Source organism: Trachypithecus francoisi, unplaced genomic scaffold, assembly GCF_009764315.1.
Source record: "Trachypithecus francoisi isolate TF-2019V2 unplaced genomic scaffold, Tfra_2.0 Lachesis_group10, whole genome shotgun sequence".
NCBI classification, from domain to species: Eukaryota; Metazoa; Chordata; class Mammalia; order Primates; family Cercopithecidae; genus Trachypithecus; species Trachypithecus francoisi.
The window spans coordinates 124,327,584-124,345,433 of record NW_022681455.1 but is presented as its reverse complement, the minus strand read 5'-3'; the positions used below and the strand labels follow the sequence as shown (position 1 = coordinate 124,345,433).

Genomic DNA, 17,850 nt, shown 5'->3' with positions numbered 1-17,850 from the left:
GAATGCAATTTGCAACAGACGAACTGGAAAAACTGATACTCAGTATATCACTGAAATAGATTGTAGTTTGGAAGGAAATGAATATATTAATCCTGAATTATTTTGTTTAATCTCACAAGAATGAGCTCAGAACATTGGAGTGGTGGAATATTTTCTTACTTTCATTTTTTTTCTTTTTTAACTCACAGGATAAGTTGAGCCTGTCTCTAACGATTCCTTTATGTATTGTTTATTAACATTGAGTTTTCTTGTTTTTTTTTTTTTTACTTGACTGATAGGGAAGCAGATTGAGGGCTCTCTGCAGTTTATGTAGATTCGTTTATTCACTTCCGAGATGGAATTTAACGCCAACTGTCTCGGCTCTTGGCAGACCACAGTGAAATGATACATCTCGGGGTCGATCCTGTGACTTGTTATGTGAGTGCAGGGCTGGGACCTGGGGTTCTCACCGGCAGCAGCATTTTGTGCCACAGTGAGGTTGGTCTGAGATCTGTTTTCTACCTTGAGCAGCACCCCTCATCTATAAAACTATGTATTGGATGAGATTCCTTCCAAGTGCTTTTCTTTCTTTCTTTTTTGTTTTTTTTTTGAGTCTTGCTCTGTCCTCAAGGCTAAAGCTCAGTGGCACAATCTTGGCTCACTGCAACCTCCAACCCCTGGGTTCATGCAATTCTCCTGCCTCAGACCCTCAAATAGCTGGGACTACAGGCACATGCCACGATGCCTGCCTAATTTTTTGTATTTTAGTAGAGATGGGGTTTCACTATGTTGCCCAGGCTGGCCTTGAACTCCTGAGCTTAGGCAATCAGCCCACTTCGGCCTCCCAAAAAGCTGGTATCACAGGCATGAGCCACCACACCTGGCTGCAAATGCTTTTCAACAACATGACTCAAAGACTTTGATTGTCTCTGTTGTCAAGCATTGGTCATTTATTCATTAATTCATCAGTTATTTGGTCATGTACTACACGGCAGGCTGGGTGCTGGGCCACAGCACATGACAAAAGAGATAGTTTATTTTCTTGGGGAGCTTACATTCTAATTTAGTGAGAGTGGCAATAAGCAATTAAACAATTACACAGCACACCAGAAGGTGAATATTGCATATTTGATATTTTATGTAATATATTTTTAGAACAGAATATGTACGTATTAGGATATGTGCATATTAGAATCGATATTATATATAGAACAGAATATGTGCATATTAAGATATGTGCATATTAGAATAGAATAGATATGTGCATATTAGGATATATGCATATTAGAATATATATATTAGAATAGAAAATGTACTTATTAGGATATGTGCATATTAGAATAGAATAGATTTATATATTAGACTAGAATATGTGCATATTAGCATACGTGCATATTAGAATAGAATAGCATACATACTAGAATATTACCTATACACAGCATATCATGGTATACAGGTAACACTGTATATAATACTAAATAAAAGGAGAGTTAATAGTACATTAGAAGCTGAAACACAGGTCTGTAATAAGTATTTGCTGCATGAATAATCAGCTCATCTCTAATTAAACACTTGATGTTGCCCCTGTGCTTGGCCCTAGCGGCAGTGATGAAAAGGATATGGGCTTAAACAGCAAAGCATTCGAAGGGGATTAGGGAGAGGGGTTGTGAGTCCACGACTGAAAGGCAATGAGGTAACTCTAGGCTAGAAGGGGGGCTAACATGTTTTGGGACAAGGAAGAGGAAGCAACAAAGTACCTGGGTGACTTATAAGTTGAGTGGTGAAGGATAAATTGGAGTTTTTCAGGCACAAAAGAAGGAAAAGGCATTCCAGGAAGAAGGGAACAGAGTGTGCAGTGGCACGAAGACATGCCAAAGCTGGGCACGTTGGGGTAAACAGAGCTCCCATGTAGCCTAAGACGAAGGCAGGCTGTGGCCGGGTGGACAGTGTTTGAAACTGTCTATGCATCAGACCCAAGACCTTACTTCTAAAATTGTTCAGTACAAAATGGCTTCCAGGTGCAGTGTGGGCTTGGACGTTTCATCTTCCAACAGGCTCCATTTACGCTGCTCTTGGCTTTCTATTTCTGAACTCCTGTTCTCATTCTGCAAACTGCATTATGGAGGTGTAGTCATGTCATATTCTTAGAGTTAAAAAAGTAGATGTTTTATGACTTTGTGGTTGTTGCTCTTAGTATGAGGATATTATCTTTGAAGAGAAGCAGATGGATGAAGTCTTCAGAGGCCGCGGTGCTATGGAGCGGCTCAGTGGTAAGACTCTGCCAGCTGTGGTGAAAAACTGCTTTGATTGTCACGGAGTTGCCACTGACTCTTGAGTATAACCAGAGGGTGAGCAAAGGCACTGAATTTGCATAGAGGTTCACACAGGGATGATGGGGATCAACACATCATGAATATAATTACGAAAGAGTGATTAATGCAATAAATCATCTGGCTGCCTTGTCTACCTTTAGGAGTGACTTGAAGAAATAGCCACAGGGTAGATTATTTTTTTCACTTAAAAAATCCAGATGTTTTGATACTCCACACAGAGTTTATAATCAGCATGGGCATTTCCAACATTGCAGGATAGCTCATCCTTGTGTGTATGAACAATTAAATCCAGGAATGCACATACCACCCTTTTCCTTAGTTGGAAATATACTGCTTGGATGATGGCTTCTATTTATAGATCGTTGCTTATATGTGTACAAATGTTTCCCTTCACTCTCTTTTATTTAAAAACATTCAGCTGCATACCTGCTGTTTCCAGAGCCTCTGATATTTGAACAGATTTAGCTGGAAGATTTAGATATTTGGAAGATTTAGTTGATGATTTCATATCTTCCTATGATCTTGGTGCAGGAGAAGAAAGTGATGAACTCACCCCTTTCAAGTGAAGATAAATGTGAAATGAAGGTGTTGGTGGTTTTGCAGCAAACCCCTCTTCGATTATGCGATGGGAAGTTGGGAATGCAATTTGCAACAGACGATCTCTTAGAGTCCTTGGACAAAGTGTTGGTCAGGACAAGAAAGAACAGGAAATGATGTAATCAGGAGTGATGGCACTGTTTACAGAGTTGGAAATTGCTGGTACCCGTGCACTGAAATCACACTGTTCTCTTCTCTCCAAAAATTCCATTTCTTTACATATTGATATTCCCCACCATTCTGTACAAAATATGAGATAGAGATCCCAGTAGCATATATTTAGGTTTATGTAAAACCTCAGCCACATTGAAAACTGTCAGATATGTGATTTTACAGTATCAGGAAAAAAACCCTCAAATATATCACTATAATAGCTATAAAAGGCTTCATAGGAAGAGGGAGTCTAGACTATTTGGAAAAACATTTAATCATCTTCAAAGATTTATCTGGTAGTTAAAATGTCTTGGACTCCACCCTCCAGAAAAGTCACCTGAGTCAGATAATTGAAATGTGTTCGATCTTCTAAGAAATATGTGGTTGACTTTCTGGATTAATCTCTTTGGAGCAAGCAGAATGTGTAATCATGTGGTCAGTGTTTAGACACAGGTGCATCTGAAGTTAAAGAGCTCTTTTCCTAAAGGAAGTAAACGCTTATCCAAGTAGGAGGCTTTTGTTTGAAGCACTCGAATATATTGCGTGGAACCCTGGAGGACTGAATAAATATATTCACTTCAATTAGGCTTCCGGCAAAGGGTGGAAGCACAAAGGGGTGTCTTCTAACTTCATATCTGGAGTCTCCAAATTATCAAAAACAGATGAAAAGATCACAAAGACTTAAGGGAACTGTAGATATTCATGTCAAATCAAATGAAGAATCAGAAAGCCAAGTTTAGCTTTCTTGGATTTAGAGTCCCTTCTTGCTTATTGATATCAAGTAGGAGACAGTTCAAACATTTTAAACTTCTACTGAAATAAGTTGATTTTGAAGCACATGGGATGAGATGGGGTGGGTACTGTTAAACCATTTAATTATATTTCTCCACATTTAAAATAAAAATATTATGCTTTCTGCCACAGGAATTATATCTACAACATGTCTACTGCTATTGTCCTGATACTCCAGATTAAAAAGCTAATCCAGATTTTTTTTTCTCTCTTTATGATGATTGGGGCAAGCTTCTTCTAGACCAACCCTCAAATCTAGAATAACCAGGATATGGATTTAATATAAAACTCCCCACTTATTTGAATGTGCTGAAGAGCTGGCAAGGCAGCCAATACTTGAGAGTCCAGGATCCTGGAGAGAAGGAAAATTCCCTGAAGCAAGGCCAATATTCCACAGAACTTTTACCTTGAAGGCATTTCCCAGATTGCGAGGGCAGAGGAACAGGAGGCTAAGCATCTGAGCAGAAGGTGCTGTCTAAGAGGCCAGAAGGCCAAGGAGAGCTTTCAGCAGAGACAAGGGACTGAGAAGTGAAATGCAAGGTGGCCAAAGTGGAGGAGCCCTGGAAGCATAATGGACTTTCAGTTAGGACCCCAGGAAATCTGCACCCGAGGAGAAGGGGACACTGGGAAGTAGACCCACTCTTGAAAAAGCCTGAGTCCCACCACGAACCAACTCCATGTCAGACTGACTTAAAGTCATCCTGTCCTACTCTTGTCTGTTTTCAGAAAGCAAAAGGGAATCCTCTCTGGGGGAACCATCAGCTACAGTCTCAACTAATCTCTAAACATTTTCATATAAGTTGCCCAAAATTAAATGGAAAAATTCCTAGGTATGCCAGGGGACTCTAACAAAGGACCAAAAACCAAGAGAAAAGGACTGATAATAGAAATAGACTCAGAAGCATCTATTAATGGATGCTGGAGTTAGTAGACATTGAATTGTAAATAATTTGACTAAAAAATTCATGAAAATAGGTAAAACATAGAATTTCAGCAGATAATTTTATTCTAAAAAAGGAATGGAAAATACATAATTTAAAATATAATGTATGTATGTATGTATGTATTTATTTATTTATTTTTAATTAATTTTTTTTTTTTGAGGTGGAATCTCGCTCTGTCATCCAGGCTGGAGTGCAGTGGCATGATCTCAGCTCAATGCAACCTCTGCCTCCCAAGTTCAAGTGATTCTCATTGCCTCAGCTTCCCAGGTAGCTGGGACTACTGGTGGGTGCCAGCATGCCTGGCTATTTTTTGTATTTATTTAGTAGAGATGGGGTTTCACTATGTGGATCAGGCTGGTCTTGAACTCCTGACCTTAAATGATCTGCCCGCCAGTCTCCCAAAGTGCTGGGATTACAGGTGTGAATCACCGTGCCTGGCCAGTGTGTAATTAAATCAGTAAATGGGCACATTAGATTAAACAGAGCAGAAGAGAGGACAGGTGAACTTAAAAATAGGTCAACAGAAACACAGAAAGTCTCTATATATATTTATGTGGAGGATGTATGTTTGCATATGTATGTGTGCATATATACACAAACACATATATACACACATGTATATGTGTGTATATATACACAAACACACATATATACACATACACAAACACATTCATGTGTAAGAGTACCAGTAAAGAAAAAATTAGTCAGAAGAAATATTCGAAGAGTTGGGTTTATGAATTGAGATACTTAAGGAACAAGTATAATTAATACGAATTAAACCACAATTCAGCATGTCACTGTTAAACTGTTGAAAAGTAAAGAAAAGAATGTTTTTGAAAGCAGCCAGAGAAAAGAGACATGTTTCTTTCAATGGAGTTAAAAGCAACATTGACAGCTGACCTTTTGACAAACATGATAGATGTCAGAAGACAATGAAATGTTACCTTTGAAGCGCTCTAAGAAAATAGCTGGCAACCAAGATTTTACCTCCAGTGAAAATATTCTTCAAAAATTCTGGCAAAAAAGACATTTTTAGACAAACAATATATGAGATAACTTATTACCAGCAGACTTGCAGTATTTTTAAAATAAAAGGAATTTTTTAATCAGAGGGAAAATTGCTCCATGTGGAAGCACCGAAATAGGGAGAAATAAATAATAATACAAAGGGTAAATAAGTAGAAAAACATAAACTGATGCAGACTTAAAACATGACAACAATATCTCAAAAGGTAGGAGGATGATAAAAGGAGTTCACATTTTCTAAAGTCCTTGTATTACCCAGCAAGTGCTAAAAATTCTACTTGATGTTAGATTCTATAAGTTGAGAATATATATTGTAATTTCTCAGAATCCACTACAAGAATATGAAAATAAAGTATAACTAATAAGTTATTAGAGCTGAATATGAAATTATAAAAAATATCAAAGTAAATTAGAAAAAGGTAAGAGATAAGAGAAAAAGAAATTTGGCAAAAAGGAACAAATAGAAAACAAATACTTACACTGGCAGATTTAAACATGAATATGTTGTACTTGCATTAAATGTAAATGGGCAAAATAATTCAAGTAAGGGTAGCATTATCAGAATTGATTTTAAAAAATCAAAGCCCATACATACACCACCTAGAAGAGACATAGTCTAAATATAAGATTATAGAAAATCAGAAAGAAAAAAGTGACAGAAAGAAATACATCATGATGACACTGACTGAAAGGTAAGATAATTATTCTAATACAAGGTGAGGTAAATGTTAAAGCAGAAAGCATTTGCAAAGATAGAGAGGTATGTTTCATAATGATAGTCAATACATTAGGAAGATATAACAATTTTAAATTTGTATGCACCTAATAAGACGGCCTCAAATTAATTTTTAAAAAATTTAATAGGACTAACAGGAGAAATAGTTATATCTATAATTATAGATATATCTACTCTTTCAGTAACTGATACAATAAGTAGATTAATAAAACATATATAGAAGGTTTGAATGACAAAATTATAAACCTTAACCTAATTGATGTATATAGAACACTAGACTAAACAGCTACAGAATTAACATTATTTTAAAGTGTTCATGGGCCATCTATCAAAATTGACTACATATGGAGTTGTAAAGCAAGCCTTAACAAATGTCAAAGGACTGTAATCATATACAGGATGCTTTCTAACCACTGTAGAATGAAGCTAGAAATTAATGGCAAAGAATAAAAAAAACTCCCAAATATGTTACATTCAGCAATATAGTTATAGAAAACCAGAAGTCACAAAAGTGACCCAGGAAAATTCAAAACTATTTTTGACCTGAATGATAATGAAAATACATTATAGCACATATTGTGGAATGCAACTATAGTCATGCTTAAGGGAAAATTTATATAGTCTTAAATCCATACATTAGAAAAAAAGACTGAAAATCAATGATTTAAGTATCATTTTTAGGGGCTTGAAAAATAAATAGCAAAAGATACCCAAAGAGATAGAAGGAAAGAAAGAAACACTCAATACAGAAAAATCCACAAAACGAAAAATAGTTTCTTTGAAAAGATGAATAAAATTGATAGAATGACTCCATGGCAAGACCAACCAAGAAAAACAGAGAAAAAGGATGAAATGGACAAATTCCTGGAAAAACACAAGCTAGCAAATTGAAATATAAATTGTTTCATATCCATCAATGAGATTAAACCTTTGGGGTAGGCAAAAATGGGGCACAGATGACATTAACCATCAATCAATATTGGAATTCATTAAAATTGGGACTCCACCTTCATTAAGAGAGTGAAGAGGCAAGCCAGAGTGTAAAAAAATATTTGCAACATGTATATAACTCAAAGACTCACATCGAGAATAAAGATAAACACGTCGATAAGAGAAAGACTAATAACCCAATTTAAAAAATGGCTGAAAGACTCGAACAGGTATTACCCAAAAGTAGACTCCCAACAGCCAGTGGATGGATGAAAGATGGCCAACGTCATTAGTCACCAGAGAAACACAAATTAAAGCCTCAGTGAAATGCCACTACATACACATTGGAAAGGCTACAAATAATAACAAACCAAAAAACCAATACAACCAATGTTGGGGAAAATATATAGCAGTCACGATTCTCATTGAGTGTTCCATTGTAAACTGGAGTAACTACTCTGGTGGAATTAACTGAAGCTGAATTAGCAATCTCACCTGTAGATATACCCCAAGCAGAAACACATACATGCATTCAAATATGCACCAAAAGACACATTCAAGAATGCTTATTCCACTATTACCCAAATTATCCCCAAGCTGGAAATAACCCAAATGTCCACACGTACTAGGATGGAAGAGTAAACCGAAACATATCTGTATGGTAATGAACATCAATAGATTATGGCTATGTGCAACAAGATAGATAAATCTCACAAAAGTTAGTCACAAGAGTCCACCCTGTAATTATTTATATAAAGATAAAAATAGGAAAAAAATAGTTGATAGTGAAAGAAGTCAGGAGAGGAGCTGTGTTACTGAGTAGGTGGTGGGACTAACAGGAACTCTAGGAAGGTTTTGAGTTGCTTATCATATTCTGTGTCTTGATTTGGGTTTTGTGTTTAATCTGTTGAGAATTAAATCATTCGGGATTTGTGTACTTTTTTCATATGAAAGTTACATAATAAAAGGAAGTTGATAAATCTTGAATAAGCCATATTGACTGTAATTTAGGAAGGCATTTTGAAATGTTTCAATAAAACAACTGAGGAATTACAGATTACTAATGTGAAGTGATATTATGGGTATTTTTTTATTCTAGCTATTTAGGATGAGAAAATGCAGATAAAGACTTAATGACTTCTACATGAATGTTCACAGCAGCGTTATTCACAACGGCCAAAAACTGAAACTGCCTAAATGTCCCTCGATGGATGAATGGATAAAATGTGGCATAACCATGGAATGGAGTATTATTCAGCCACACAAAGAAATGAAGTACTGAGACACACGAAAACGTGGGCAGACCATGAAGACATAACACTAAGGCATGAACCACTGTGCCCAGCCAGTATTAGCATTTTTAATTAACATATCGACTTAATTAACTGCCTAATACAACCTGTAGTAGTTTTTCTCTTCCATGTCTCACTGCAAACTCTATGGTCACTTGTTCATATAACAGTAAGGAAGGACCTTGTAATAATAAGGTCCTATATAATAATAATACATATAATAATAAGCCAGTAAGGAAGGACCATGTATTGCATGATTCCACTCATATGAAATGTCCAGAATAAACTAATGCATAGAGGCTGTCAGTAGATCAGTGGTTGCCTGGGTGGGCGAATGGGCAATGGGGAGTAACCGCTCATGGATTCGGGTTTCTTTTTGGGATGATGAAAATGTTCTAAAATTAGACAGTAATGATAATTCTACAACTCTGTGAATATAATGAAAACCAATGAATTGTACATTTTAAAAGTGTGAACTTTATGGTATGTGAGTTATATCTCAATAAAGCTGTTATTAAAAACTTGAATGGACTATAAGCAAAAGTGATAAAGTTAAACAATGAAATAAATAGGTATCCTGACATCATTCTGCCTTAAATAATTTATTAACAGGAAAAGGTAAATTTCTAACACAAGAAATAAAATAGCTTCTTGACTGTTTCATAAAGCCACTAATGAAGAAGCATGAATCATAATGAATACATTGGAAAAAGATTTAAATTCTTGCTGATTTGACCTGCCATGCTTGCATCAATAAAGATAACATAAAACTCATAATATGTCCCACACAAGGGTGTGGATGACAACTTAGCTAATATGTGTCATTGATTTAAATATTAGTTTTTACACAAGAACACTGGAAATTGCATAGCTCCGCGATGCCCAATCTTTTGGCTTCCCTGGACCATATTGGAAGAAGAACTGTCTTGGGTCACATGTAAAATACACTAATATGATAACTGATGAACTAAAAAACATCTCATAATGTCTTAAGAAAGTTTACGAATTTGTGTTGGGCCACATTCAAAGCCATCCTCAGCTGCATGCTGCCAGCTCACAGGCTGTGAAGTGAACAAGCTTGGCATAGCTCGTATATATGATAGAAACGTCCTTAAATTTGACGATAATTTTCAAAATGTGCACAAGTTTTCCAATAATAAAATGTGTTGTGAAAGCAAAAACAAAAAAAAAGTTTCTAAACTCTTGATGACACAGAGAAATTTCTATCAACCCTGCTAGAAGAAAGCCTACACCTTTAGTTCTTATATTTCTATAGACAATGATCTTACATAATTGTTATATGAACAAGTGACCATAGAGTTTGCAGTGAGACATGGAAGAGAAAAACTACTACAGGTTGTATTAGGCAGTTAATTAAGTCAATATGTTAATTAAAAATGCTAATACTGGCTGGGCACAGTGGTTCATGCCTTTAATCCCAGCACTTAGGGAAGCTTAGATGGGCGGATTGCTTGGGCCCAGTAGTTCAAGACCAGCCCAAGCAACATGGCCGAACCTCTCTTCTACAACAACACCAAAAAAAAAAAAAAAAAAAAAACAAAAAACCAAAAAAGCAAAAACAAAAATTAGCCAGACATGGTGGTATATGCCTGAAGTCCCAGCTACTCAGGAGGCTGAGGCGGCAGGATTGATTGAGCTCAGGAGGTCGAGGCTGCAGTGAGCTATGACTGTGATTGTGCTACTGCACTCCAGCCTGGGTGACAGCATGAGAACCTGTCTCAAAAAAAGAAAAAATGCTAATATTCCACAAGAAAAGAAGATACTTGAGGCACCATGTATTCTTTAAGACTCCACACTGACTTTTAGAAATTGGAGCCTGGACTCCAGCATTCATTTGATAACCTGATGTGAATTTCTGCCTGTGGCTCAGTTGCAGCTTGACAGCTCCTAACTCTTACCATTTACCTTTGTCCCTTTGTGAAAACTGGAGCATTCTCCCATCTCTCATTTTGCACCTGGAGGACAGGATCTTACAAGTTTTATGTCATTTTTATTATAGGTATGATCATGTTATAGCTCAAACACCAAAACATTTACCTTAGAAATAACTCATTGAATTGCCAAAAAGTCCTAAATTATTAAATCTAAATGACCAATTGCCATTTTAAGGTACAACTGGAAAATGAAATTTGAAATTCTCTGTTTTTTTAAAATCTTATAATCACTTGCAAACACATTCTTTAAAAATTAATAGGGAGTTTATTAATCCCCATGACCTGAGATTTATGTGAAAATATGAGTTATTCAATCAGTATTTGTTGGGCATCAACCATGTTTTAGCCACAAATCAGAAATCTTTTTTTTTTTAAAATAACTTTAGAGACAAGAAGGAAAAAGTCACAAATGGGGCTGCTGAAGGTTTCGTGTATATTTTAAAGTCTGCGTTTGAAGAGTTTAACTAGACTTCCTCAGACCATTTCAAAATACCTTATGTAAGAAGTTCAAAACTAACAGTTAGTTGAAGTCAAATGTACAAGCTATTAGGAAAACTTAGAGAAAACCCTCCACAGAGAAAAACTAGTTTTTCCAACCTAAATTTGCATGAAAGTCAATGACTGAAAATTGACTTCATGTATCAGCGGCAATTTTAAGTACAATCTTGGTTCATCATACGCAGTGACGCTGTTCTGAAGTTAAAATTATCTTCAGGAAGCGTCCAGCAAATGCTCTGTTATTGAGTGCCTGCCGGGATACAACAGAGAATAGGAGAGACGTGGCTGTTGCTTCTCAGCAAGTGTATAGTCCTTGTAAATGAACACAAGAGGACTAAATAAACGAACTTACTTTCTTTTTTCTTTTTTTTTTGTTTTTGAGACTGAGTCTTGCTTTGTCACTAGGCTGGAGCACACTGGCGTGATCTCAGCTCACTGCAACCTCCGACTCTCTGGTTTAAGCAATTCTCCTGCCTACACCTCCCAAGTAGCTGGGATTACAGGCACGTGCCACCACGCTCAGCTAATCTTTTCATATTTTTAGTAGAGATGGGGTTTCACTATGTTGGTCAGGTTGGTCTCGAACTCCTAACCTCGGGTGATCTGCCTGCCTCGGCCCGCCTTGGCCTCCCAAAGTGCTGGGATTACAGAGCCACCATGTCTGGCTGAGCTTACTTTGCAATAAGAATTTACTTTTAAAAGTAACCTTTAAAGTATCACCTTCCTTAAACAAACACTATAAATGCAGCATGCCAAGTGAAGACAGTTGTAGTTATTTCTCAGCCTCCCTTACAGGTAAGGGAGGCTAAGGAGAAGCAAGCAGAAGTTACTTGGTCTTCTGGGGAGTTTTCAAGTGACATTCACTCAGGTGGCAGGTCCTCCTTTGTTCTTCCCATTCCCTGCTTCTTACTTCCTGTTACTGGCTATTACACCTGGTACTGCAGTGACCCTATTGTACCACAAGGCAGCCGTGAGGGAGGGAGAGCTGAAGGCTAATGGGAACCTGGGAAATTGATATCATGACATCACCAAACTGTCCTGGGTCTGTCTACCTGCAAACTTTGTTTTTGAAACAGGGTCTCATTCTGTCACCCAGGCTGGAGCGCAGTTGTGTGATCATGACTCACTGCTGCCTTGACCTCTCAGGCTCAAACGATCCTCCTACTGCAACCTCTCAGGTAGCTGGGACTATAGACACATGCCACCATGCCTGGATAATTTTTGTATTTATTTATTTTTTTTTTTGTAGCGACAGAGTTTCACCATATTTCCCAGGCTGGTCTTGAACTTCTGGGCTCAAGCAATCCTCCCACTTCCGCCTCCCGAAGTGTTGGGATTACAGACATGAGCAACCATGCCCAACCTTCCCTTCCAAACTTTTAAGTGAGAGAAACTATACCTCTATCTTGTTCAACAGTGTTATTTCCAGGCTCTATTATTTGTGATCAATCATAACTCCTCTTTTATATAGATTTCAAAAATAGATAAAAAAGATGTATCTCTCTGGAGAGGGAAAGTCATGTAAGGTAGAATTAAAAAACCCTATATGTTCCCCAAAACCATGTATTCTTATGAACTTAGAAATGTCCTAAAATATGAAAAAATTTACATAGGACAACATCTTCTTGAGAGCTTTCTGGACATCCTCAACTCCGAATGATCACCATTTCTATTTTGGAATGACTAAATCTTGATTATCATCTCTAAAATTTGTTTCAACTTCAAGATTGTAAGCCCCATGTTTCCTCTCTGTTTCTAGGGCATCCTGTTTTTCTACCTCTTCCATATGCTAGAGGCCGCTGCATCTGAGCCGGTCCTCATTAGGAGCTCTCCTCTCCCCAGCAGGTTTCTCTTGGTCTCTCTTGCTTTTGTCCCCAGCCCTGATCTTATAATGATACATTTCACAGATTCTGCCACCTCTCCTGCAGAATTGCTTCTCCCCTTGAACTCTAGGGTCCTAACCATGTATTTTGAAGTGCTTGAGCAGAATCATACATCACTTTAAAGGAAAACAGTAGCCTTTCAACCCGGAGGGGAGGTGGCCCTTTGGATAAGAATGTCATTTGGCCTCTGACATTTTGGAAACATCGTTGTCATCATAATATCTTTCTCATCACAACCTTTCTCTCCATCAGAGCCTTCCTCCCACCATCCTCATCAGCAGTGTCATCACCGCTGTCCTTATCTCTATACTTTAGAGAATACTGGGCAACAGGCACTATCTAGGTGCTTTTAGTCATTAGCTCACACAATGACCTAATGAGGTAGGCTCTGCGATCAGCCCATTAACAGGTGAAGAGACAGGGATGTAGAGCAGTTAACATGCTCACACCACATGGCGGTCAGTGGGATGTGAACCCAGTCTGGCTCCAGCACCCCCTCCTTACTTATCAATCACACTACCTACAGCAGTGTTGCTATCCAAAGTGTAGGAATCCCTTTCAACAGCAAAGAACATCAGCCTTTCAGGAACATGATAGAAAGTTTAACCACGAATTTCATTTATCAAACATTGGGCAAAGACTCCTTTGGGACATTTAATATCCAAATGAGAATCTAGTGTACTTGTTATCACTTCTTTTCATCTGATTACTTATCTCTCTTTATGAATTTAGGTATCAGCTCTGCCATTTGGGAATCTCAAGCTCACTGTCTAATGTCCATTCGAAGAACATTTTTGTGCTTCTGCCAGTATTCACAGGCGGATACATTTTCCTTATGCTACTCAGTGTCTCTTTTTTTCAAAATTTATTTTTTAAGATTGACAGATAACATTGTATGCTTTTAGTATTTACAATATGATATTTTGAAATTAATATGATATTGTGGAATGGTGGCTACCCTTTAAAGTCCATGTTAAATTATTCCTTGGATTCAGTGACATTACAAACAACAGTCTTTCATTCACAGTGTTTAGTCCACAACTGAGCACACATTTCTTTTCTTCCTAAGTCACAGGAGCCAAATTCAGAGTGGCATTGAAGTAACTAATTAATCTCACACAGTTAGTAACACAGATTCATCTTCATATTTCGGGTTGGGGTTATCCTATTTTTGTTCTCATTGTTATGTTTATATTGAATATTACAATGTGCTTTGTGTTTTTATTTTGAAATAGGTTGAAAAGAAATTCTAAAGATAAACAAAAATCCCCCAATGAACAGTCCATGAAACACCAGCTCAATAAGCCATATGAGGTGGCCTAGAAAAAAAAGTCCCCAGGCCAAAGAAGAATGAGAAACCCTATAGACCATACCTAACCCTGTTAAAGAAACACAAAGCATTTTAAATTAATCAGAAGTCCTGCAGTTAATCATTTAAAAGTAATCAATTCAGTGTTTCCTACATCTATTTGACCCTGAAGTATATTTTTTTCATTCCTATCCCCACGCCGGTGGTGCAATTTGTGGGACTAATTTCTTGGAAGTGAGTCAGAATTGTTAGGAACTAATTAGAACTGGTGTTCTTGAAATACCAGTTTGGAACCATGGCAAGAGTGAGCAGTCTGTATTAGCAGCTAGAGGAACCCTGTCATGGGAAGTCAGAGAATGGAGCAGATCAAGTTCTGTGGACTTTGCTGTTGTGAGGTTGGAATCCTGAGTGCCCAAGACACCAGAGGGAGAAAGGGGGACATCTACCTCCTGAATGAGCCATGCAGGGCTGCTGAGGTGAAGAGTCTGATATGGCTTGGTTCTGTGTCCCCATGCAAATCTCATGTTGAATTGTAATTCCCAGTGTTGTTGTTGGGGCTTGGTGGGAGGTGACTGGATCATGGGGTTGGTTTCTAATGGTTTAGCACCACCCTCCTCATGCTGTCTCACGATGAAATTCTCATGGATCTGGTTGTTAAAAGTGTGTGGCACCTTCCCCTTTGCTCTCTCTCTCCTACTCCTCCATGTGAAGATGCGCTGGCTTCCTCTTTTGCCTTCTGCCATGATTGAATGTTTCCTGAGGCCTCCCCAGCCATGCTCCCTGTACAGCCTGCAGAATCATGAGCCAAATAAACCTCTTTTCTTTGTAAATTACCCAGTCGCAGGTAGTTCTTCACAGCAGTGTGAGAATGAACTAATACAGAGGCCACTGGGGAACTTGGAGGTTGAGAGGATCCACCTGTCTCAAGCCACCCCAGGTAGCCTTGAGATTCCTCCAGAGAGGGTTGGGGCAACTGCAGGTCCCTATATAGGTTTTTTTTTCTCCAAACACCATGGAGGTTGGAAGCATTGATGGCAGATGAGGAAAGCACAGCACCACAGTTAGGAGTACAGTTTTGAATCACAGGAAGTTGGTTCACTTCCTGTTTCTGCTACTTTTTCTGTCCATGACCTTGGAGCTTGTTCTCTAGATTCTCCGAGCATCACAATAAGTTCATTAGTAAAATGGCAAAGCCAGGCTCACACAGTCAAATGAGGCAACAGATCTCAGGTGGAGACACCATGGTGCATACAGGAAAGACTCTGCAAAAGTCAGGGGCCATCGTACCTATTCCATATTCTTCACTTGGTCAGTAAGAAGGGTATCAAATCCATGCCCTGGCCCTGGCCCCTAAAAAAGCCATGATCTTACCACATTTCCATCAGATGCATAGTGCAAACAGCTTCCTGGTCTGGGTACAAATTTAGCAACTGAATGTGATCTTGTGTACTGTGCCCTTCCCCGAACATCGCTCCCTTGGAATAAATGGAAACAACAACCATGATCCATAATCATAAAAGCATGGGGACTGAGAATAAATAACGGCTCTCCTAGACGAGCTAACTTGGTTGTTATTTATAAGCTCCTGGGCCACATTGTTATTGACTAGGAAATCTGCTTTACCTCCTTGCTGCTGTTCGGTCTGGCTTCTCAATCTGCACTTGCTGGAAAAAAATAGTTATTGTTATGCTAAAATCACAATGGGACTCTCATAACTCACTGCTAAATAACACCAATAAAACTGGGAAAATGGCACTTGGGCATTAAAAGTTATTTTCTTATGGACTTTAACAAGATTCAGTGCTTTTGTTCTCACCGTGCTCTGGTATTTTAGCCTCACACATACACAAAATAAAAATGTGAGAAAGAATTCCAGCAAAACACCATCGTCTCTCCCACAAAGGAGTATTTTGATTTTGAAACGGGAGCCAGCGGGAGCTGTGGTATGTGAATTAACATCAATCAGTAATCATAGCTGTGACCACAATGGTGGTTGGTGTTTGGCACAGGGGTTTACCTCTTTCTTAGTGAATTTTGGTGAGTGATCATTTTTGTCATCGATCATGATTGTGGCTGTGGCCGTGCCTGTTAATCCAACATCCAGTCCAGCCATATCTTGAGCCTCGATGATCAGTTCATACTTGGGATTTTCCAGAGTCTACAAAGCACAAGCACAAAGAAAGAATATGACATTTAGATTTGGGTTACTGTTTTGGAAAGGTGGCAAGCATGTTCCTGGAGCTGTCACTCCCCCTCCTCCATCTAGGGTAGGCATCTTTAAGCAGTGATAACATTTTAACCTATTGTGTATAAATGTGCCTTTGGAATCTCTCCAAAGACCGTCACTATTCAAAGGTTGGAGTTTGCCATGGGGACAGAATATATTATATTTACGATTCTTTTTTAGGAAGACATTTGATATATCACAGAATGTTCCATTTCCTGGGTTTGGATATACATTGTCCTTTTCTTGAGGCAGAGTCTTGCTCTACAGTGCAATGGTGTGATCTGGGCTCACTGCCACCTCCGCCACCCCGGTTCAAGCGATTCTCCTGCCTCAGCCTCCTGAGTAGCTGGGATTACAGGCACCCACCACCATGCCCAGCTAATTTTTATATTTTTAGTAGGGACGGGGTATCACCATGTTGGTCAGGCTGGTCTCGAACTCCTGACCTCGTGATCCACCCACCTCAGCCTCCCAAAGTGCTGGGATTACAGGTGTGAGCCATCAAGACTGGCCCCTACGTTGTCCTTTAATGTTCACGTCCATATCTGTTATTTCAGAGACCTCAGGAAGCTGATCAGAAATGAGGCTACCTTTGATGATGAGCTTAGGACAAAGATGGCAGCTTTAGGAACTTGCATTTACTGAAAATCTGATGAGGCAAGCATTGCATTACCACACTTTACAGAAATCCTTGTTAATGTTTTCAACGAGCAGCTCAACTTGCAATAATCGTTCCCATTTTAGAGATGGGGAAAAATCCCCCCTGAGGTTTAAAGTCACTTGTATCACACTTCTTTCAGGTCTTTTTTGTTGCACAGGCTGTTAAATTTGGAAGATGCATTTAATCCAATAATGATCTGATACATTTAACACAAGCGATATTGCACTATTCTCTCTCTTTACATATGTATTTTTCATCTAAATATTTGACAAAGATTTGGCTATCACGTTTATATAGTCAAAACAACTAACCAAATAGCCCTGATCCTAAGATGAAGAAGAGTGCAGCCATTGGTAAATAACAGCCCATACAGTTAAATTGTCTCTGGTAGTAGGTTTCTGCTTGAATCGGTCCACAAGCATACCATTTGTCTGGTAAGGCAGCACCCCACATTTCCTTTGGGGACCTATCCTTTACTTATTCTCTGCTCAGGCGGTTTGGGTTGGGATTACCTTTCTCTATCTCCTACCCATTG

General features: G+C 38.4%; 1 protein-coding gene across 1 annotated transcript in view; it reads right to left on the bottom strand.

The window, feature by feature from the left end:
• CDH13 (cadherin 13) overlaps positions 1-17,850 on the bottom strand; it is a 1,187,477-nt gene that overhangs the window by 177,066 nt on the left and 992,561 nt on the right. The window contains exon 8 of the mRNA XM_033219143.1: positions 16,445-16,585. Within this exon, the coding sequence (XP_033075034.1) occupies positions 16,445-16,585 (141 nt within the window). The remainder of the gene's footprint in view (positions 1-16,444; positions 16,586-17,850) is intronic.